The following is a 22,117-nucleotide window of genomic DNA, read 5'->3' as shown; positions in this document are numbered from 1 at the left end:
AGACCTTTAAATGTGTTATTATCCAAATTACCAAAACTCACAAAAGGGATGAATGCACTTTCAAATGGGCTAGGCCCAGTTAACTCAGTCTATTAATACAACACCCAACCCTAACACATGGTTAGGGTTTCCCACATGGTATACAGCTAGGTTATTTTCTTCCCACTTATCTCTCTCCCTCCAACCCAGCCGTCGACTGCCTCTTCCAGCCGCCACCCCCATCCCAGCCATCGTTGGCTCCCTCTACTCTGGCCACCGCCCTCCCCTCCTCGTCGACGCCCACTAACCAGCGCATGGTAGCCCTCCCCCCATCCCCCATCAGTGCAGACGGTCCAGGCACGGCCGCCGACGTGGCCCTGACCACGGGCGCCGCCGGCGTGGCCGCTACGCCGACCGGCCTAGGCACGCCGCCACCATGTCACTACCCGAGCATGCCACCGCTGACCTGGACACCTTCCGGACAATGGACATCGTCGTCCTAGCGGCATCCCTTGCTGCGGTCGGCCTGGCCACCCCTTGTGCACCGTCCCGGACCAGCGCCTCCTTGTCGGACTCCTGGCTGCCCCCTAAGTGCCAGCCCTCCCTGGCCAGCTTCATTCCCCATGGCCCCCATAGCGAGCTCGTTGTTGGCGGGGCCTCCTACATCGCCGGCCTCAGGCCCCTCCCCGACGCACCTCCTACGACCATCCCAGCAACAACGCTGAGGCTCCTCGTCGCGCTTTCCCTCGCTGCACCCACCTGGACCGACATCGTCATGTCCTCCATGACGCCCACCACCGACTCCTCGCTGGTCGCTGCTATCGCCACCATCCAGGCCGTCGTGGCTGCCTCGCAGGAGCGCCAGCACGCCACGTCCCTCGCCCTGGAGCATGAGCATGCCATGGGCGTAGCCCTGACCGCCCAAATGGCCACCGCGCAGCACCTCATCCTTGGCCATCCTCCGATCGATCATGAGGTTCCTCCGCTCACACGTGAGGCCCCCCTCGGCTCTGGACTCGACGCCGACCACATCCCTGCTCTCCACGCCTAGGCCGCCGGACTGCACAACATCCGATCCCTCGTGTCCATTGTGTTGGACCCGGCGTCCTCCCACTACCCTCGTTGGTCGAGTTAGGTCCTTCTCATGCTTCGGTGGTAAGCTCTCGCCGACCACGTCCTCGACAACCTCGTCGCCCCGTCGTCTCCATCATGGTTCCTGATGGACAGTCCTCTCGTAGCTCCACGACACCATCACCGTTGAGCTACAAGACATCATCCGTGACCAGGCAGACACTGCTCGACAGGCGTGGCTCGCTCTCGAGGAAAAGTTCCTCGAGAACAGGGATGCTCAGGCACTCCATCTCGATGCTTAGTTTCAACAGTTCTCTCAGGGGGATCTCCCCATGAGGGAGTACTATCGGCAGATGAAGGGCATGGCGGACTCCCTCCGTGACCTCGGCGAGCTGGTCGCCAACCGTACCTTGGTGCTGAACCTTTGTGTGGCCTCAGCCCTCGCTACGACCACCTGAAGACTCCCATCAAGAGGATTGTGCCCTTTCCTGACTTTCATGTCGTGCGGAACAAGCTTCTCCTTGAGGAGCTCACCATGGTGATTGAGACACCCGCTTTGGCCTCGGCCCTCTACAACGCTCCTCCCGATGGTCAGGCGTCTTTGGGGGGGGGCAAGCCCCTCACCCTCCATCAACCGGGCTGCTGCTTGCCCTCCTCTTGCCGTCCCCGTGACCCCTCGTCTCTCCCGCAAGGGCAACCGCGGGGGTGGCGGCTCCACCCGGGGTGGTCCCTCCAGCCGAGGTGGCAGCCAGGCATGGTCGTCATTCTACAACCCCTGGACCGGGACCATCTCCATGTGGCCGGGCCAGTCCCCGAGTGCCTCCCGTCCTCCGGTGCCGGCCCTACTGATAGCACCTCCCTATGGCGTGCCTGCGCCGCCCTCATAAGGCGTGCCATCGACGGCTTCGGCTCCACCCTAGCTCCTGCCCCTGAGGACCCCCACCTCGATTATGTGGTCCCTGCTGGCTAGAGGATGGGACCCCGCCTCCCTCGTCGTCGCTTTTAGCACCATGGCGATGGCCCCACCCTCCTCTGACTAGGTAGTTGACTCCGATGCTTCCTACCACACCACTCCCACTGTAGGCACGCTCTCTCGCTCCCATCCCCTACATTCCTCCCAACTCTCCTCGATCGTTGTTGGAAACGATTCCACGTGTCGATCACCTCAGTAGGTGCCTTGGTTCTCTCTAGGTCGTTCTATCTCAACGACGTTCTCGTAGCCTGTGATATCCTAGCCCCTGGGATGGTGATTTCCTGGCCTAAGGCTTAATAGAATTAATAGAGTATCCATACCAACAAGGTGCATCTTCTTTTTCAGAAGTCTATCTCGAAAGAATCTCCAAGTTAAGCGTGCTTGGCTTGGAGCAATTTGGGATGGGTGACCGACTGGGATGTTTTCTCGGGTGTGTATGAGTGAGGACAAAGTGCACACAAAAGACTCGTGTTGGTCTGTGGGGATAATATATGATCCTATAGAGCAGCCAGGAGTAAGTACCACTGGTCCAGGGATTGAACGGGGTGTTACAAGTGGTATCAGAATCGACCCTCGCGGTTTCACAAGCGTGTGTGGGCTAGGGGTTTGGGTATATGGCACATGGCGCATGTGGGCCCAGAGTGGTCACATGGTATGGCATATGACGGCACTAGACATACAGACATGACCAAGATGGGAGATTCCTGGATTGGGGTTGACCGACAAGGACGCCGGTCTTCTAAGGGGGTGGATTGTGATATCCTGGCCCCTGGGATGTTGATTTTCTAGCCCAAGGCTTAATAGAATTAATAGAGTATCCATACCAACAAGGTGCATCTTCTTTTTCGGAAGCCTATCTCGAAAGAACCTTCAAGTTAAGTGTGTTTGGCTTGGAGCAAATTGGGATGGGTGATCGACCGGGATGTTTTCTCGGGTGCACACTATTGCCATGATATAGATAGTAGTTATACTCAAAGATGTTATTCGATATGTGACATTGACCCTGTAGCCAAGCTTAAACATGCTAGTGTACTAGAAAGTATTGTGAAGTATAGATTGTCAAACAAATAACCAACTATGTTGTGTTTGACAACATGGACTTTGGTGGTCGTCGATACAACGGGTCATACTTGCCTTTGTGATAGGTACGTCTACCACTATAGTAGGACATCCTTGACACTAAGGTACAACTAGAGGTATGGAACTGTGTACGACTCCACGATGACAATAAGATTGGGGTTATTGGGCCATAGCTGACTAGGACCCATAGTCCAACCGATATGTAATCCTCTCTTCACTTGGTCTATAAAAGAGAGGAGTGGAACAGCATAAAAAGGATTTTTTTATTCAACATATTCTGGATCATCTCATCTGATTTCAAAGTATTGTACATCTAAGGGAAGTCAAATAGGTGAACTAGAGACCATCAAGATAGAATTGTCAGCAAAATCAAATAGGGAGAGAGAGAGCTAGAAGGTTATGTCATTAAGTTGATACTTGAGCTTGTAATCTTCTCACCTTTATGTTGACCAATCCAACACACATAGTAGTCTCTGTGGCTCAAACATCTCTAAAACGCCCTCATGCAGGCACTCGACTATATATAGTTTTATCGCACATCCAACCTACACCCCGCTCTATTTGTTTTTTCTCTTTTGGATACATTCGGCAACTGTATCGTACTACAACGATATTGTGGGGAGGTTCTCTTCTATCCAAAGAAAAATGTCTTAAGCTATCTTACCCTACAAGTTAAATTTTTTTATGTACTAAAAAGGTCTAGAATTTAGCAACCAATTAAATTTTACACCATGAATTTTGAACGGGATTTAACTCTTGAGTTCGTACAGGAGTGTCAAGCATATTTATCTAAGAAAGAGTCAAACAAAACAAAGTCAAATCTTTATTTTCTCTTAGAATACTTTGTAAAATATGGAATAGAAACCTATTAAGTTTTATGCCTAAACATGTATTTTATCAGTCGGAAGTAGTAAATTTGTTTTTTCATCTAATCAAATATGCTTATTCTTTTTTGGAGAGGAGTAGTTCATAATTTCTCCACCCAACCAAAAAAGAATTTAACTCTACATTTAAACTAATTTAAATTGTACTATCTTCATTCTCGAATATTTATCGTTGACTAATTCATTTTTAAACTAAATCGCGACAAATAAAAAAGAACGGAGGGAGTAGTTGTTAGTATCATTTTTATAAACTTAGTTAAACTTAAAATTCCTTAAAGCTCAGAAAAAACGGCAGGTATATTTTTTTAGGACGACGGAGAGAGTACATCGGTGCACAGAAGCAGTACGGACACTGTACTCGTAGTAAAAAAAATTGTTGTTATTTTCCTCCCAAAGAAACCATTCATGTGGTCGCCTCCTCCTGCGGCAAATAAGGTACTCCGTTGGCATATAATTCATTTTTATACTAAAACGTTATAAATAAAAAAAAAAGAAACGGAGTACTACGTGATACGAGACGTTCCGAAACCGGGCTACGACGAGCGGACGGGCCACCTCAAAAGTGACGAGTATACAAGGCGTGATGGTACGTGCCGTGGTGGGACTCTGGCGCAAAGCGGCGGCAGCTTGGGATGCCTCTGCGCCACTTCATGACCACGCAGGTCGGCAGGTGAGACAAGATGCAGCCCCCTACTGAGCGCCGGTGCGCTGCGGCCTTTTGCAGTGGACGTACGACGAGAATTTGTGTAGTCACGAGCGGTCGCTGTGCACGTAAAGACTGCTGTTTCGACAGAAGCCCATTCGCTGCAACTTTATTACTGTGCCGGTTCAATTGCCCTATAAGCACAATTAGGCGTACCGAATCGCCACTTCTCTTCAGTATAAGCCATCCATGAAGACTTTAGTGCCAAAATACACATACAAAATCGACCGGAGAATGTTCTATGTCAGCCTCAGCTCTCGTACCTTTACAACGAAAACCATGCAGAAACACGCAGCAATATGACCTTTCTTTCTGAATGAAACTAGTTTAACTCTCATGTGCACCTTTCACAGTAGAATTGAGATCTCGGGACCGGCTGCATATCAAGAAAGACAATACACCATTCGATCAGACAGCTCCTTCCCAACAACCTTGACGTATCTGCTCAGTTGCCTTTCTAGCGCATTGAGGTGTCGCCTCTCGATTGGCCCAAAAACTTGCTGAAGGCCCTGAAAGGGAGAGAGTTAACTAAACATATATCATACAGAAATCAGAGCCAGATAATAGAATTACAATTTTCTACTCACAGATTACATGGTTTTACAAATTACGTGGTCCAGATAATTGTTAAACTTGTTACCCAAAAAAATACTAATCTTTTATACATGCTTTTTAGAACAGGCTAATGGAGAAATGGATGTTTAATGACAGAAAAAGCTAGCAAATTTCCTGATAAATACTACAAAAGCAATTTTAGTTCCCCCTGACGATGTGCCCTTATTTCTGCGCACAGATCGCATAGGACCATCATCATCTTTCCGATTTGAGGTCAGATTTTGTGTATGTACCTTAAATTTAACCCTCGAGCCTTTCAGGTCCAGGGTGATGTTGTTTATGTCATTTATCTCGGAACTGCCTTCAGCTGTATCGGGTTTTTCTGAATGAATTGTCTCTTCATCGACCATCATATCTGATTCATAGTTGTCGAAATCTTCATCGTCGTCGTCCTCATCCTCATCGCTGGGAGACTCATGGTGGTCAACTTTTGCTGAAGAGTCATCAGAGGGACCACAAATCTGAGGCTGGGGCACTTCACCTTGCATTGTAGCATAATCAGATAGAACGGAGTATTGACTGGCATCCAGTAGAGGCTTGGCTAAATCATAGCGAACCCACCTGCAATGTTGAGAACTGCAAGTTAAAGAATGAAAGAAGCATGAAATTTAACTATTAAACAGCATTAAGTTTTGCATGAAAGTCTGTGACTTGAGCAGTTGGGTATAGAAACATAAAATAGCTAAACAATAATTTCAATAGTAAAGCTTCAGGTTACCCAGATGAAAGTAAGCTTTCAACGTTTCACTAATCCATTATCTGAATGCAGTGACAGCAGAGGTCTCCTACAAATTACTACTACTCTAGAACAACAAACAATAACCTTATTAAAATAAAGACACCAAAAAAATCCATTTCAACCACATTAGTGAACATACCAGGACATAACTTAGTGTTCCTTTTTTAACTTCAACATGTAAAGTTTGACTATTCTTATGTTCAGTCGATCACATTATACAAGTTATCTATTATGAAATATATAGTGGCAGGGCAAAACAATTACTCATAACGGAGTGGACATAGAAGTTCTGATGGTCGATATGCAGCTTTGTATCTCATCTTATTGCAAGAATGTATATAATAACCGAGATAGTAGTACTGAAGGCTGGGACAGTGCTCCTGTGTCGTCTTGACCCAATCTATCTCCTTCAGAGCAGTATACTTTCCAAGAGATAAGAAAGGAAGGTCAGGATCCCAGAACAAGTACTTGCTTGACAAACATTTAGGAAGGATATCAACTACACCAACAGCCACAAGTTTTCCATCAATCCTGTACTGCTGATGAAAAGACCCAAACCCACACGGTGGAACTGTATTATCACCAGTCTTTGGGGGGACAAACAGGATTGGTGTATCTACTAGAAATCTCTTGTATGAGCTTTCTGTAACTGCCTTCTCCTTATGCACCTTTGTCTGATACCTTCGGTACAGAGCAAACTCCTCAGGATCAAAATGAGATGTGCTCAACCTAATCTCCAGGTTTTTCCTTTTCAGAGGATATTTTGCATTAGTTTGGTTCACAGAGCTTGGCTTTGAACCACTAGATTTGTCTGAAGCTTGCACAGGTACAACAACGCTGGTATGGTTCTGCATTGCCTGATTGGAGGCCAAATAGAAATTTAGATGCCCATTACAAGCTTTTACTTCAAAACCAGCTAGTTCTCCAAGACGTTCCATTGCCACGGATAGCTTTTCTGCAACAGAATTTGGAGAAAGATCTGCTGGTACTTCAGTTTGAGTAGCACCATTTTCTTTAGGCAATGCCCGTCTAACTGCTGCCACTATTTGGAAACTTATATTACACGTATAAACCAAAGCTTGCACTGCTTCTCCTACTTTCTTTTCTTGCACTGCTTCTCCAACTTTCCTTTTGACTTGAGGTTTAACGGTCTTCACAACAGCTTTGGGGAGTTGAACAGAACCAAATACCCCACCTCGGAAGCATGTAGCTGTGGCCTCATTGATTTTGTTTGCCAGGCAACAAATGATGTCATCTTCTTTCAATATATTTGGACTTGTGCCTTTTTGAAACTCTTCCGCTGATACCTTTGATACTTTCGAGGTTGGTGAATTCAGAGGTTCACCCAGTGAGCGCTTTGTTGGACTTGCCTTACACTGAGGGCTTCCAATCTGTGGATCGAGCTCGCCATCAAGGAACCTGCACATAGATGGGTTGAAAAAAATGCAACATAGGACATTTTAAGGAGTCTATTATAAACTTAGCAGGGCATATGGATCAAAATGAACTTAATTACCTTTGTATCTTTTTAAGTACCCGAGCTTGCTCTTTGGAACAAATGAAATCATTTGCCTTCAAGCGTATCGTATATGAGGGGCAGCATGTCCGTTCCATCTCAGGTTTGTAAAGAAAACAACCAGATCTCCTCCAACCACGATCAAGAAGAGCTGTAAAATTTGCAATTACGACCACAAGTTCATGCCATCTATTCTAAAGTGATATTTATTCACTGGGGAAAAATCGAATAGCAAATATTATGGCTTGGAACCTGACGTAGTTAGTATACTACAGCACCAAGTTGTCTTATTCCACTTCACTTAAACTCCCTCTTTCTATTAACCTCTAGTTCAATTTGTATTTCAGAAGTGCACACATTCTTGTTCTCAATGAACTTATTTTTCAGGATGCAGATTTTCACTGTTCCTGTTAGAATTAGTCGTACAGACCTACTGGGTCTTATAACTGTAGTTGGGCAGGGCTCACTCAGCGCTGCATATATGTAGATATGAATTAATACCGCATTGCCTACTAACGTAGGGTGTTAGTTCTGTGCACTATATAATCAGCCTATGGGGCTCAATGCAATACAATCTAATTGTGTGGCAATACCTCCTCTAACATGGTATCATGTGCCTAATATCGCTTATGCTCCTCCCGTGGACACCACCCCTCTAGAGCCGCCGCCTCTCTAGGGCAGACGTCCCAATAGGGACGTTGTCATCTCCTCTCCCCTTGTGTCGCGTCACCGCAGCAACGCACAAGCATCTCCTCTCCCTCATACACCCATGGCAGGGACCTCATCGACTGACAAGGAGAGAGCCCACCAAGGTTTAAAAGTCATCCGACTAATCGTGATTAGTCGGCCTTATCGCTGAAGTAAGCATGATTAGGGGCTTCGACTCGACTAGGGTGACTAGGAAGCAATTAGTTGTCCTAGTCACTGACTAATCGCGATTAGTCGCCCGATTAGGGGTTATGTCCAACTAGCTTATGCCTGTTTTGGGCTAGTAATTCGTCCTCTGTTCTATGGGACAGCGGCCGGCCCACCATCTCTGCAGAAAGTAGAAAACATGTGTTTCCCTACCTGTACCACAGTAGCCGCACAGTAGTCGTCGTCCCTTCTCCAGCGCGCGGCTGTGTCCCCTCGGCTCCAGCGGCCCTCTGCTCCGACTGCGCCCCCTCTGCTCCGACTGCGCCCCCTCTGCTCCAGGCCTCCATCGTAGTCCACTCTAGCGCGCGACTGTCCTGCACTGATCCACTCCACCTCCTCCATCAGACTTCTTCAGAGTGAATCAGTTCAGACTTCGGAGTCTATTCTAAACTTCAAAAATCAGAACTTCAGAGTTCAGACTTCTGAGTTCACAGTTCAGACTTTCAAAGTCTGTACTCGACGACTAATCATGATTAGTCATCTTATCGATGCTCAGGCGACTAGAGTCGACTAGCCGACTTTAAAACCTTGGAGCCCACGATGAGGTTGTGGCCTTCCGTAAGAAGACCAATGCCATGCTCGATGTGGCTCAGGCTGCGTGAAAGGAGCCTGCCAACACATGCGCTTGTGTCCAAACAGCCACCCTTAAGCAAGAGAAGGCCACCGTCGCTGCCCTCAAGCAGAAGGTTGTCGCCATCTGGCAGAGTACATCCCCCCACGATTGTCAGCCCCCATCACTGGACGACCCCGTTGTAGACTACAAGGCTGCCACTGCCGCCATCCTCCATGTCTAGACAGTCGTTCCTGACATCCAATCGTTGGTGATGGTCATCCTCGTCCGACAATTGCACCTGCTAGCATGATCAGGTTTTGCTTGCTCTCAATCGGTACGTCCTCTTCGGTCACATCATGTCAGACACTTGGTCGTACACCAAATCATGTTGGGATCAATGAACAACATCGTCATCAAATAAGTCTCGGGCATCATCTCCCACGAGCTGTGTCAGATCGCCAGGGAGCACAATGGCATGACACACCGCTCCTAGCCCGCTCTCAAGTCGTCTAACTAATCATGATTAGTCGCGTTGATCGATCGTATGGGCTAGATAAAGTGGCTCGACACGATCAGGTGGACTAGAAAACTAGTCGCCGACTAGTCATGACTAGTCGTCTGACTAGGTGATCTGCCAACTAGCCCACAATCAGATGGGTTGATGAATGGATGATGGTAATAACATGGGCTTTGAGGCCGTCTCTTGAGAATTTTTGGCCCACTAGGGTTCAGAATACTCTTCTCTTATCTCTCTTCTCTCATTCTCATCGATACATGAGTGCCTCTTTCCTCTTTCATCTTGTCTCCGCACCGCCAGCTGCCAAACCGTCGCACCGCCTGGACCACCGTCTTCAGATCATCGCCGTCAGGGACTATCGCCTAGAATGTCGTCGCCAGGGACTGCCGCCGGGCCCCAGCCCGCAACCGACGACGCCTAGAGCCCTAGAGATGAGTTCCTCGTCAGATGGTACGCCTCTGCTAATCTGCTCTGTTCTCTCTTTGGGATAAGCAACGTTGTGTTGATTCACTTGAATGTTGACCTGCAGCAGTGTTTCTAGCCTGCTGCTCTAGCCTCTAATTGTCTAGCAGTCTAGCATTTATTACTATTAGTGCTTGGCCAATTGGCCCTCATGATGTTGCATGATGTGGATCAACGACAACAGCATGATGTGGTACAAGTATTGATTCTTGAGCCTTGTAGTGGTGGCATAGCTAATGCCATGACTTCATCTAATCTTGCAGATGAGTCTTCCATAGCAGAGAAGACCATAGCTACACTGCCGACGGAAATGGCAGATATGGCTAAGAATCCTAAGAGAAAGGCTCAATCTTCAGACCTAGGATGGAAGTTTGGATTCTAGCCATTCAATGCATTTTTGCAAGAAGATTGCCCCTGCAGGAATCAAAAGGTTCAAACAACACATTGCTGGGGGTTTTGGTGATGTGGAAAAGTGCCCAAAAGCACCTGAGGTAGTTAAGAAAGAGATAGCAGCCTACTTGACGAAGATACAATTGGAAAATGAAGAGGAAGGTGAAGAAGAGGAGTAAGGGCAGCAAGAAGATGCACAAGAGGCAAACCCAGCACTAAGTTCTGGGCAAAAGGAAAGCAAGCAAGGAAGAAAATTGCTCATGCTGCTAATAGTTCCTTTATGGTTTCTGCTCTTGTGAAACCACAAACACAGAAGCACACGAAGTCAATAAGTGACATGCTCTGCAAGACACCGGAAGTAGTTGCAGAAAGGCATAAATCCAAGACCTCAACCTACTCTTGAGCATCTAACAAAGAAAGATAAGAGGCCAAACAAATTGTTGATGACCATGTAGCTGATTTCTTGTATGAGAATGGTATCTCATTAAATGTGGTTAACTTTGGAAATTGGGAAATTTTGCTTGAGTCTATTGAACAATATGGTCCTAGATACCGGTCACCTTCATACCATGAGGTTAGGGGTCCATTGCTTGATAGGGCTGTTAACAGGACAACGGAACTTAGGAAGAAGCAAGAGGATGCTTGGAATGAGTACGGTTGCATACTCATGTTTGATGGGTGGACAGACACGAACCACTGTCATCTCATCAATTTTCTTTTTTTTTATCGAACACGCAGGAGAACTGTGCATCTTTATATTAAAGGGTTACCCTATATTAAAGGGGAAAGGAGACAAACCCAAAGGGTTTTACAAGGCAGAGATCCTGCCAAAAGAACAAAAAGGAAAAGAAAAACAACACAAAAAAACAGAACAAGACCAAGGGTCTAGATGTCTAAGGACCCAACCACATTCAAAGACCTAGCGAGATCCAGGGATCCAAGGCCCTTAGCACCAGCCATAACCCAACAAACTGATTCATCCAGGGATCTCATCAATTTTCTTGCCAACAGTCCAACAGGGTCCTTTTTCATTGGATCGTTGGATGCTTCTAGTGAGGTAGCAAATGCAAAAAATGCTAGTAGACTTGTTGGAGAAGCAAATTGACAAGATCAGCAAGGAATATGTGGTGCAGGTTGTCACGGACAATGGAGCCAACTTCAAGGCGACGAGAAGAATTCTAATGGAGAGGATCCCAACTCTATTTTGGGCACTGTGTGCAAGCCATTGCTTGGATTTGATGCTAGATAATATTGGAAAGGTAAAGAGTTTAACACTTGCATCAATCACACAAAGAAGGTGGCCAGATTTATCTACAAGCATGGGAGATTTATTGATACAATGAGACATAAAATAGGTGGAGATCTTGTGAGGCCTGTCATGACTCGTTCTGCTACTTCATTTCTCACATTGGTAAGCATGCAAAGGCACAAGCAGGGTCTAAGTCTTTTGTTAGTGATGAGTGGCATCAAAACAAGTTGCCTGCCAATAGTGAAGGCCAACAAGTTGAAAACATTGTCCTTTCTATTCCGTTTTGGACAAAGTTGGAAAAATGCTTACAAGCTTCACAACCACTTCTTATTGCTCTTAGGATAGCAGATGGGAATGAAACACCACCAGCTCCTGGGATCATGGCAGCCATGGATGTTAATAAGTGCACCATCAATGATTCTTCAAAAGACAAGCCACAATTACTTAAGGAGATCATGGATTGCTATGACAAGAGATGGGATACCCAAATGGAGCAAAAGTTATATGAGGCAGCCTTGTTCTTGAATCTAGCCTAGTTCTTTCCCATAAGAGAAAAGGATAGGAGACAGGCTTCGAGGCTAAGGTCCACATTTAATGATGTTTTATAGAAGATGACAATTGATGATGATGAACAAAGTAAGATAAGTAAGCAAGCTGATGATTATGAGAGGTCCGAAGGTGATTGCTTCTCAAAGGCATTAGCAATAAGAGATAGAGATCAAAAAATCCTAGTAAGTTTTATCCTCACTCATGACTCATCTAAATTATTCATTCTTCTATTTTTTCGCTAAGTGGTGACTGATGAACTAAAACAAATTATTAATTAAATGCAGTTATTTGGTGGGGATCATATGGTGGTCTTGCATTCGAGCTCCAAAGTTTAGCAAAAAGAATTGTGAGCCTTTGTTGTTCGACATCTGGCTACGAGCGCAATTGAAGCTCGTTTTCTCTTGTATGTGCACCTTTTTTGTTCTTTTTTTATTGTGAAGTTGCTACCCAGACCACCAATTAGTGTGTTTTCTTCTTTTTTATGTAGGTCCATACCAAAAAGAGAAACCGCTTAGAGCATAAAAGGTTAAACAAGTTAGTGTATGTTAGCTACAAGCGAAAGATGTCCAACAAGTTTCAAAACATTAGAGAGCTCGTTTCAAAGGGCAAGAAGCAGTAGGACGAGTGAATGACTAACTACTGCTGACTAGGGGCGATTAGTCACCCTAATCGTCGACTAGTCGACCTTATTGCCCCTATGGCGTCTAGGATCGACTAGATGATTTAAAACATTGATCTCTAATTACATTTTTCTTCTCCAGTATGTGAGCATTAAACAGAAAGTCAAAAGCATTGTTTTCAGATCGTCTGATCGATGCCACTGGGCGATCAGACGATTAGTCGTGATTAGGCGACGATCAGGGCGATTAGTCGCCCCAGATCGACCCTAATCGTCCCCTGGTCATCCTATGTATTTCCAGGACATATATAGCACTATACATAGATATATACTTATATAGTATAGAGACTTGCTCAGGACAAGCACAAGTATAGACAAGGCAGCAGTATAAATAGTCCAAAACAGCAGTATGAATACTTAAATAGTCCAAAACAGCAGTATGAATACTTGAATAGTCCAAAACAGCAGTACATCTCCAGCAACAATTCTATATGACACTATGAAACTGCAATTCTACAACTTACTAGACCATGACCAAGAAGGCAACACCTATATGAGATCATCATACCACTGAAGTCTGAAGTCTTAACTAAAGTCTGAAACTCTGAACCTGAGTAATTAACGTGACTGATCGCTAACCAGACGACTAATCGCTGCATATCGCCGACTAGTCGGACGATATGGACGATCAGATCACCTGATCGAATCGAACCCCCTTATCGAGCACTGAGTACCGATCAGCCTGACTCAAAAGTGAATGATCAGGTACATCGATTCGATTAGTTTGCCTAGTCAATCGATCAGTCGACTACTCATTTTTTTGTCGAACACGCAGAAGAGCTGCATATCATTTATATAAGAAAAAAGCGGGTACAAAGAAGGCCCGAAAACCCCCCAACACATACATCCTCTAGAACAAGGACATACGCGCCTGAGACAAAAATCTAACCAAAAGGAACATCAAGCACCCAACTCCAGAGTCCGGACAACTAGGTGACAAACACCCTTTGCCCCAGCTAAACTCCAAAGATACAGCTCCTCTGAGACTTGGATCACAAGGCCTGAAAGGTTAGGCGAAATTCCATCGAACACACATCTATTGCGATGTTTCCAGAGGGAGCTGCTCCCGGAGTAATCATAGAATTTAGACCATGCCTTGAGGGGCCAGATACTGTCTCACTAGCATGCCGCCACCAATCACCAAAGGAAGCAACTCCAGGTTCGAGGCACAGAGTCTGAAGACTGACCTTCTGAAGAAGCTGGAACCAGAATTGCCGGGAGAAAACACAGGCTGGAAGCAAATGATCAATGAACTCAAACCCCTGGTCACAAAACAGGCATCTAGGATGATGTTGCAGCCCTCTTCGGGCAAGACAGTCTGCAGTGCAACCAACCACATGAAGAAGCGACAATTACCAGGTGCCCAGGATTTCCAAATACGTTCCCAAGATCCAAAGAGGATCCCTCCCTGGAACTGGAAGAACCCCTCATAAGCCGACTTCGCAGAATACTGACCAGAGGGTGAGAAGCGCCAAATGTGTCTATCCTCAACCTCCAGAACCAACACAATCTAAGAAAGAGTATCCCAAAGCTGCAGAAATTCCAGGATGGCAGCAAAAGCAAGGGCCCCTTGGATATCCACACAAAGCGTCAAGAACCGTGCGTCTGTTGGCCTTTCGCTTGGGAATCATCCCAAAGAGCTGAGGTACAAGGTCAGCAATAGACTGTCCATGTAGCCATTTATCTGTCCAAAAAAGAGTATGAGCTCCATTTCCAACCTCGCTGTAAACAGCAACAGAGAAGGACCGCACCACCTTGGGGATCTGAATTGGAAGTGAAGCCCAAGGTTTATTAGGCTCTGTATTTTGAAGCCAAAGCTATCTCATACGAAGCACTCAGCTCATCCTTTGAAGATCAGTAATGCCCAGACCACCAAACTCCCAAGGTCGGCAGGACTTTGGCCAAGCAAGCCTACAATGGACACCGCTGAAATGTTTCCTTCCTCTCCACAAAACCTCCTCATGATCTTGTCAACCTCTTCGATTGCCCACGGTGGAAACTCAACAGCCATTAGCAAATACACCAACATAGAGGTCAAAACAGATTGCACTAGGATTCTTCTACCTTCCCGAGATAACAAGTCAGCTTTCCAACCAGGGAGACGGTCTGCAATCCGATCAACAAATGGCTGAATTTGATCCCTTGTAAGCTTGCACGGAGAAAGAGGCACACCAAGATATTTACAGGGGAAATCCTTCAGCTCACATGGCAAACTGTTCTGAACCACAGCCGCATCTGCCTCTGCACATTGTATCGGAAAAACATTACTCTTTTGCAAGTTGGTCTTCAAACCAGAGGCTTCACCAAAGAGATTTAGAATATCCAGGGCTAGGTTCAAATCCGAAGCAGCAGGATGAAGGAAAATAACCACATCATCAGCATAAAGGGAAACTCTGTGATGTAACAATCTTGCTGAAAGGGGCTATCGCAGACCAACAGCGGAAGCTTTAACAAAAATCAGACTGAGAACATCCATAACTAGGATGAATAACATAGGGGAGAGAGGGTCCCCTTGTCGAAGCCCTCGTTTGTGAAAGATAGAATTGCCTGGGATCCCATTCAATAAGGATCTGAGTTGTAGATGAAGTCAACAAATCACTGAGAACAACCCGCCAAATCAGCCAAAGTCTAGCTTCTGAAGGACCTCAAGCAAAAAGGACCATGAAACTGAATCAAAAGCTTTTGTAATCTCTATTTTTAGGAGAATGTGAGCCTGCTTTTGAAGGTGAAGAAATCTAGCTGTTTGTTGAACTAGTAAAAAATTATCTTGAATGGATCGACCCTTGATGAAAGCACTTTGATTCAGGGAGACCAACTCATGTAACCTTCCTGCCAATCTGTTAGCAAGGACTTTGGTGATGAGCCTTGCAAAACTATGAACCAGGCTAATTGGACGGTAATCCTTAACATAAACCGCGCCCTCCTTTTTAGGGATGAGAGTTATGAAAGCAGAGTTGAGCAAGTGCAAATTATCCATTTTCCTGCCCAAATTGCCGAGATGGCCAGCATAAAAACGCCCAGAAAACCCGTCAGGTCTGGGGGCTATATCTGACGGCAGCTGGGATATAGTTCTCCACACTTCATCTATAGGGATAGGTCTGTCCAAATCAGCCAAATCGTGCGAGGTGATATCTAGTTCCTTTTTTTATCGAACGCGCAGGAGAACTGCGCATCTTATATATTAGAGAGGGATATCTAGTTCCTCAAGGTTGACTGTATGCTCCCTGGACAGAACAGATCCCAATAGGCTGAAATAAAAATCATGCACAACCTTCTCTTTCTCCTCATGCCTAGTGAGAATGAGATCACCTTCGACCAGACTACCAATGAAGTTTCTTTGTATACGGTACCGAGCATGAGCATGAAATATAGCGGAATTTGCATCCCCTTCCTTAAGCCAAGAGATCCGAGAGTGGCCCCTCGCAATGGTACGCTTGAGAGATGACAAGGCCAAAAGGTGCCCCTTGAGATGGTTACGCAACCAGATTTCTCTAACAGAGAGGGGACGCATGTCCTGTGCGATCTCAAACTGATGCAAAATCTCCCTTGCAAGGCCAAGCTGGAACTCCACATGACCAATGCACTTTTGACTCCAGCTTTTGCTAAAGACTCAAAGGGGCAGTTACCTCGCGGGACCTAATTCCAAGCCTCTGACACTACCTCTTGGAAACCTGCAACTTTTGTCCAATAAGCCTCAAAATGAAATCTCATCTTTCCTTTCTTGTTATCATGCAGCCCGAGCAGCAACGGACAGTGATCAGAACCATCAGAGGAAGAACTGAGGAGAAGGCAGTCCGGGAAGAGCTGTTCCCAATCAGGTGAGTGTAACATCCGATCAAGCCTCACTAAAGTAGGAACATCTTGACCATTAGTCCAGGTGTACTTGTGACCTAAAAGTGGAATGTCTTTCAGTCCAAGATCATGAATTAGCCTCCTGAAACGACCCATCATAGCTCTATTAACCAGTGAGTTATTCTTATCCTCATCTTTATAAATGAGATTAAAGTCTCCCAAGATGATCCATGGCCCCAGACACTCATGTCTGATTGATCTCAACTCTTGCAGAAATAACAGTTTGCCTTCATTGGCCTAGAGGCCATAAACACAGGTGAGCCACCAAACGTGATCAGCAGAAAAGTGAAACTGGACAGAGACGCTGAAGGAATCCACTCTGTGGACTCCAGAGTAACCAATATGATGTCGCCAGGCAATCAGAACTCCACCAGCACTCCCAACCGCCAGCAGGGTGACAACCATATCAAAGTCAGAGCCTAGCGAAGAGAGAATAACCCCTCGAGACAGATCAGCCATTTTTGTTTCTTGTAAACACACGATATCAGCTCGCGAGGAATCAACTAGATTGCGGACTGCATCCTGCCGAGCCCTAGAATTTAGACCCCACACATTCCAACACAATAAATTGGAAGGATTCATTATAACCAACAATTTCAGTGACCCGGAGAGCCAAAAACCCTAAACCAGATCAGTCTGGAGGCACACATCCTCAGATGGAGCCCACCCAAACAGCGCTACTAAGGCTTGAATGTGAGACTCTGAAAGTGGTTGATTAAACAGTTGAGCATAATCATCAAGAGCCTGTCGGTCTAAACCTTCATTATCACCATTAATATCCAACGATCTCATCACCCTCTTGCGGACCCTCGTCGATTCCTTGAGAAAAGACCGCTCAGGCTTGAATCCAGCGATCCTACGGCTGCGGCAAGGGGGTGCAGCCGGCAAGCGCATAGGAGTCCTGGCAGGCACAGGGATAGCGAGGATGGCAGACGTCTTCTGCCGGAGCTTTGACATGAAGCGAGACTATCTCGGGGAGGGCTGTCTTGGTGACACAGCAGCACCACCTGAGATGAACCGCGCAGGACGACGGGGAGCGTCTTGAGTAAACTCGAGGAAAAGCAGTCCCACCAAGCCCTTTCTAGTTGAACAACTAGTCGCTTCTAACAGGCTGACAACAACTATGTCCATCCCATACCACCACAACCTCTATATACTAAGACAGCCTCCTCTGGCTTTGACCTAGCTGCCAGCTGAAATGAGGAGGAAACAGGAAAATACATTGACTTTTCATGAAGCTTACTGAGACAGCCAAATTGGCTAGGCAATAGTGCAATAAGCTGCCTTGAGACGACTAGTTGATGCTTAGTCACAATTTACAATTAAACGGCAATTGCCTTCCACTGGGTGAACACTATGTTGCACTTACGAAACCTGTACCATGCAACAAGAAAATAACAATAAAATAAAAGGGCTTGATCTATGCACATCCTGGATCTAGCAAGCCATAAGCCCCCAATTGAAGTTAAATTTATTTGCTATCTTGTTGGAAAGCCATATTTCAATCAACGAGTTAGCATGAAACTCCTTGAGCTTCTACTAGGTCCCAAAACCCACCACAGAAACTGAAAAATCCTTGTGGCTAACAGAACATGTTGGAAACTGGGGCCGGTTGACTGCAGAAATTAACTAAAGAAAAATTGAAAGAGAATGGAATTGGACTGAGAACTGGCTAGTGGCTATTGACCACCAGTTATGTGTTCAGCACCAAGATATGGGAAATTTTGAAGAGGCTTTTGAATCCTAAATTTATCCAAGAAAATTAACTTTCCAGGTTATTGTTCCAGAAACATTACAGTCAATTCCCCTGTCCAAAGGCATAAATCCTCAACAATGTTTACAAGGCTGTCCAAATATCATTAAAAAGCACATTTGCTCTAGGACATAAGAGGTAGATGAAACTTGAAAGCAGTATTTCTGGGCCATAACAAAATTAGTAATGAACTAAATTCTGTATTACAGCCCCAAAACCACGAATTTATCATAGAGCACATTACAAGATGATCTATGACACGAAAACACAATAAAGATAAAGCATCTTGCAATTACTTTGCGCAATATTTTGGCCATCGTATACTGCCTATCACCATTTCTTTCGTGCCCATAATGCAAGGACAATATGGCCCTATAAAGATATCATGTTTTGAATGTTACATGCTTGATGCTTCTATATAATGAATTGAACAGCAATTCCACATATATTATTTGGCCGCTTACTCGTTTTGCTAATTAGGTTTTGAATACAGGAAGAGTTCGGGAATCAGCACTTTTGTGTTATAACATATATAACCTTAAACCATTGTAAAAAAGTTGAAAGGGTCATAAGTTTGTACCTTGATAGTCATCAGCTTTCAGACTGTTAGCCCACATACCTGCAAGATTGATAGGACAGAAACTAGCATGGTAAATGATGATGTGACAGAGCCTTCTATACACAGGTATATACATGAAAGGTAGAACGAGAAGAAAAAATATAACAAACGACAAATAGATGAAACATCTAATTTAAAGGTCAAAGCAATTCCCATCTAGTATATTTTTTACCTTGTACAACTGACTGTTAAATAAAACTTGGATATACTTTATAACCAGGGTGGAGCCAGAAATGGATATGCCTCAAAGGCTTATCTAGTGCTAGGCAGTCTTAAATCCTTTGAAAACCTTAGACATCTCTACATTTTTTTAGTGGGTTCTATTGCTCTCGGTTAAACTGCCTTAGACTAGGATAAAATCCCAGGCAGCCTGGGGCTTTGCTCCATCACTGTGTATAACACCCTAGATAACATGGATTACATGATCCACATGGATCATTTTCAGAGACAAAACTAGATGGTCGCTGGCTTGTTTCAAGTATTACAAGCTAAGTGAATAAAATGAGGCATTTGAACCATTCAGGATTCAGCAGCTAACAAGTAACAACGAGCGTTCAGAGGTTCATAGATTAACCATGCCCCTCAACTGGCAACCATGATTCATCATGGTTTTTTGTTCAAAAACCATGATTCATTATGGCCATAAGCTGAAAAAATAACTACTCTCCCCAGCTCAAACTACAAAACCGTTGTGCGCTTGCACTGTCCCTTGGCAGCAATATCTAAAAGGAAATTCACAAGTTATCATGGTGATCAGCGGTCAAACATCATCTGCGTGACGCGTCAAGATGCTAGAGCCAACAAGCGATTCAACGCTATAATAGAACCCACGGGCGATTCCACGCGCTACAAAGCTTGAGGGCCCGATACAGGTCGAAGCAGAGCGAATCAGTTTCATCGGACGGGGGGTTCGGAAATCGGTACCGTGGGAGATGCTCGTGGGCCCGGAGGATCGGCAGTAGCCGCAGGTAGTGCGGCGCCGGCCGTAGTCAATCACCACCGACTCACCCCCGTTCTGCGCCCCGCCGCTGCTGCTGGCGCCGTCGGCCATCGCGCGGTGGCTGCGTGCCTTGTCGCCGCGCCGGAGCGACGAGGACGAGTCAGCTGTTAGAAGGCTCGGGCGATGCGGCCGGGCGAATCAGCTGCTGGGTTTGGGTGTGCTGGATCTGGATGGTCCGTAGGACTAGCTGAAATAGGTCTCGGCCACTCGCATCTCTGCATCTTCGTCGACATTTGCTTTTGTTTTTATTGTTTTTGACAGAAAATTATAATTGGATATTTTTAGGACAACTATAATAGGATTAGGATGATGTAAGCAGATGACGCCCTATTTAGAGAGAGACGGTACTTTTCTAGTAACGATGTGGTATTTGAAGTTTCGTATGCCAATAGTTGTTTGGTAGGCCATTTAAAAATCATAGTATATAAAACATTGATTTTGTCAATATCATTGTGTTTTTAGAGTACGTATGCCAATAGTTGTTTGGTAGACCATTTAAAAATCATAGTATATAAAACATTGATTTTGTCAATATCATCGTGTTTTTAGAGTACGAGAAATTTTGATTTAGACTAAAATTTTCACTGTGGCGCGAAGGGACCCATGTGGCGCGCACTTTTTCCATGTGAACAACTTGATGTGATCTTAATTCGGCTGGGGTTGTATCTTCTACGTTATTTTTTCTTTATAGATTGCAGTTACATCAGTCCTAATAAATTATTTTAATTATATGATAGCCAATCAATCACTTTTGAATGGAACTTGATAACATCAAAAAACTACGGCACCATTGTTGTACAAAATTATGGTTATGATATGGCAATTATTAGACTATGGTATTAAAAAATGTTTTCAAAGAAAATGTGTTTCCAAACAAGGACTAAATGGTTTGCTATATCAGATTTTTACCAAGTTGAAAGAGAGAAGAGAAGAGAAGAGAAGAGAAGAAGAGCACTACTAATTATGAGCCATTAATAGCTAGTTGTTGTACATATTCTAAAATACATATGGATTAGTAATAATTGGTCAACATTTTTTTGGCCAACACAATAGCCAACTAATTATATGTCATGACTATATAGTTAGCTATATAAGGCATATCAACGGCTTACGACAGGTAGCTAGCTAAATCATTAGCCTTGCTCTAAGAAGTTTTGAGATATTTATGTAAACATTAATGTATATATTTCATTTATCTTAATACTCATATTTAGGGCCTCTTTGTTTCAGATTATAATCTACCCAAATTATATAATCTAACTTAAATAATTTAGATGAGAAACAAACTGACAAATTATTATACTAGATGATATATTCTGGAGGCCGAATTATCATAACTTGGTTAAGAGGTGCTTACTTGAGATTATTTTTAGCAAAAAAACTCATTGTTGATATCAGTTTCAGGAGAAATTGCCCAGCATTACCGCTCTTTCAAAAAAAGCATTTTATTTATTTTTCCTTGCTCCTGCTGTCGGTGTTTGGGAACAGACCCTCATGGTGCTTTTGGGTAGGATGGTGCTGTTGACTGTAACTCAATAATTCGTGCAAGACGCACGAGAGATGACGAGCGATCTTTCTACAGGTTTGGGCCACTTGAAGATGCGTAACACCCTACTTCCTGGTGTGGATCTTTATGTGGTAGGTTACAAAGGAAATCTCTAGTATGGAGGAAACTAGTGAGCTTCGTAGGTGGTTGATGAGTGACTTGGAAATGAAGGGGTACCCCTGGGCCTTATATACTCGGCCGTGGGGCATTATATGCGTGTATGATGATGACGTATCTCTAAGTAATAGTGAACTAATTGAACTTATCTTTCCATAATCTTGTCATCTTATCCTTATTTGGTTTCGACGTCCACGGGTGCTGCGCGGGAAAATCGGGTCGGCGCTGTGGATATAGATGGCCAATAAGCACGAGGCCCGTGAGCCCGGCACGAAGCCCGCTTTTTGGGCCCGGTCCGAGCCCGGCACGGTACGAATAAGCGGGCGGGCTTGGACAGGAAACTAGGCACGGCGGGC

The 22,117-nt window shown here is 45.1% G+C and overlaps 1 protein-coding gene across 2 annotated transcripts; it reads right to left on the bottom strand.

Moving 5' to 3' along the window:
* Positions 1-4,771: 4,771 nt before the first annotated feature.
* On the bottom strand, positions 4,772-20,359 carry LOC100383012 (putative arginine-tRNA protein transferase family protein). 2 transcript variants are annotated; one of them, XM_008657021.2, is made up of 6 exons: positions 20,023-20,359; positions 19,060-19,098; positions 7,561-7,711; positions 6,309-7,463; positions 5,539-5,866; positions 4,772-5,190 (listed from the first exon to the last, which is right to left on the bottom strand). In XM_008657021.2, exons 1-6 carry the CDS (start codon positions 20,147-20,149, stop codon positions 5,074-5,076), a joined length of 1,917 nt encoding a protein of 638 aa, XP_008655243.1. In that variant the 5' UTR covers positions 20,150-20,359; the 3' UTR covers positions 4,772-5,073. The 2 variants fall into 2 exon arrangements, with proteins under 2 accessions (XP_008655243.1, NP_001169162.1); NM_001175691.1 differs by having other exon boundaries at positions 4,822-5,199; positions 20,023-20,241.
* Positions 20,360-22,117: the final 1,758 nt, after the last annotated feature.

Source organism: Zea mays, chromosome 8 (assembly GCF_902167145.1).
Source record: "Zea mays cultivar B73 chromosome 8, Zm-B73-REFERENCE-NAM-5.0, whole genome shotgun sequence".
Lineage (NCBI taxonomy): Eukaryota > Viridiplantae > Streptophyta > Magnoliopsida > Poales > Poaceae > Zea > Zea mays.
This window is presented reverse-complemented; position numbering and strand designations above follow the sequence as displayed.

Bases quoted from the DNA above. Each gene is read 5' to 3' on its own strand.
- LOC100383012 (NM_001175691.1), bottom strand. From the start codon at position 20,149: ATGGCCGACGGCGCCAGCAGCAGCGGCGGGGCGCAGAACGGGGGTGAG. The intron at 19,099-20,022 runs GTACCGATTTCC...TCAATCTTGCAG, and splicing joins GCCCACGAGCATCTCCCACG to GTATGTGGGCTAACAGTCTG. The intron at 5,200-5,538 runs GTACATACACAA...TCTCCCTTTCAG, and splicing joins GCTCGAGGGTTAAATTTAAG to GGCCTTCAGCAAGTTTTTGG.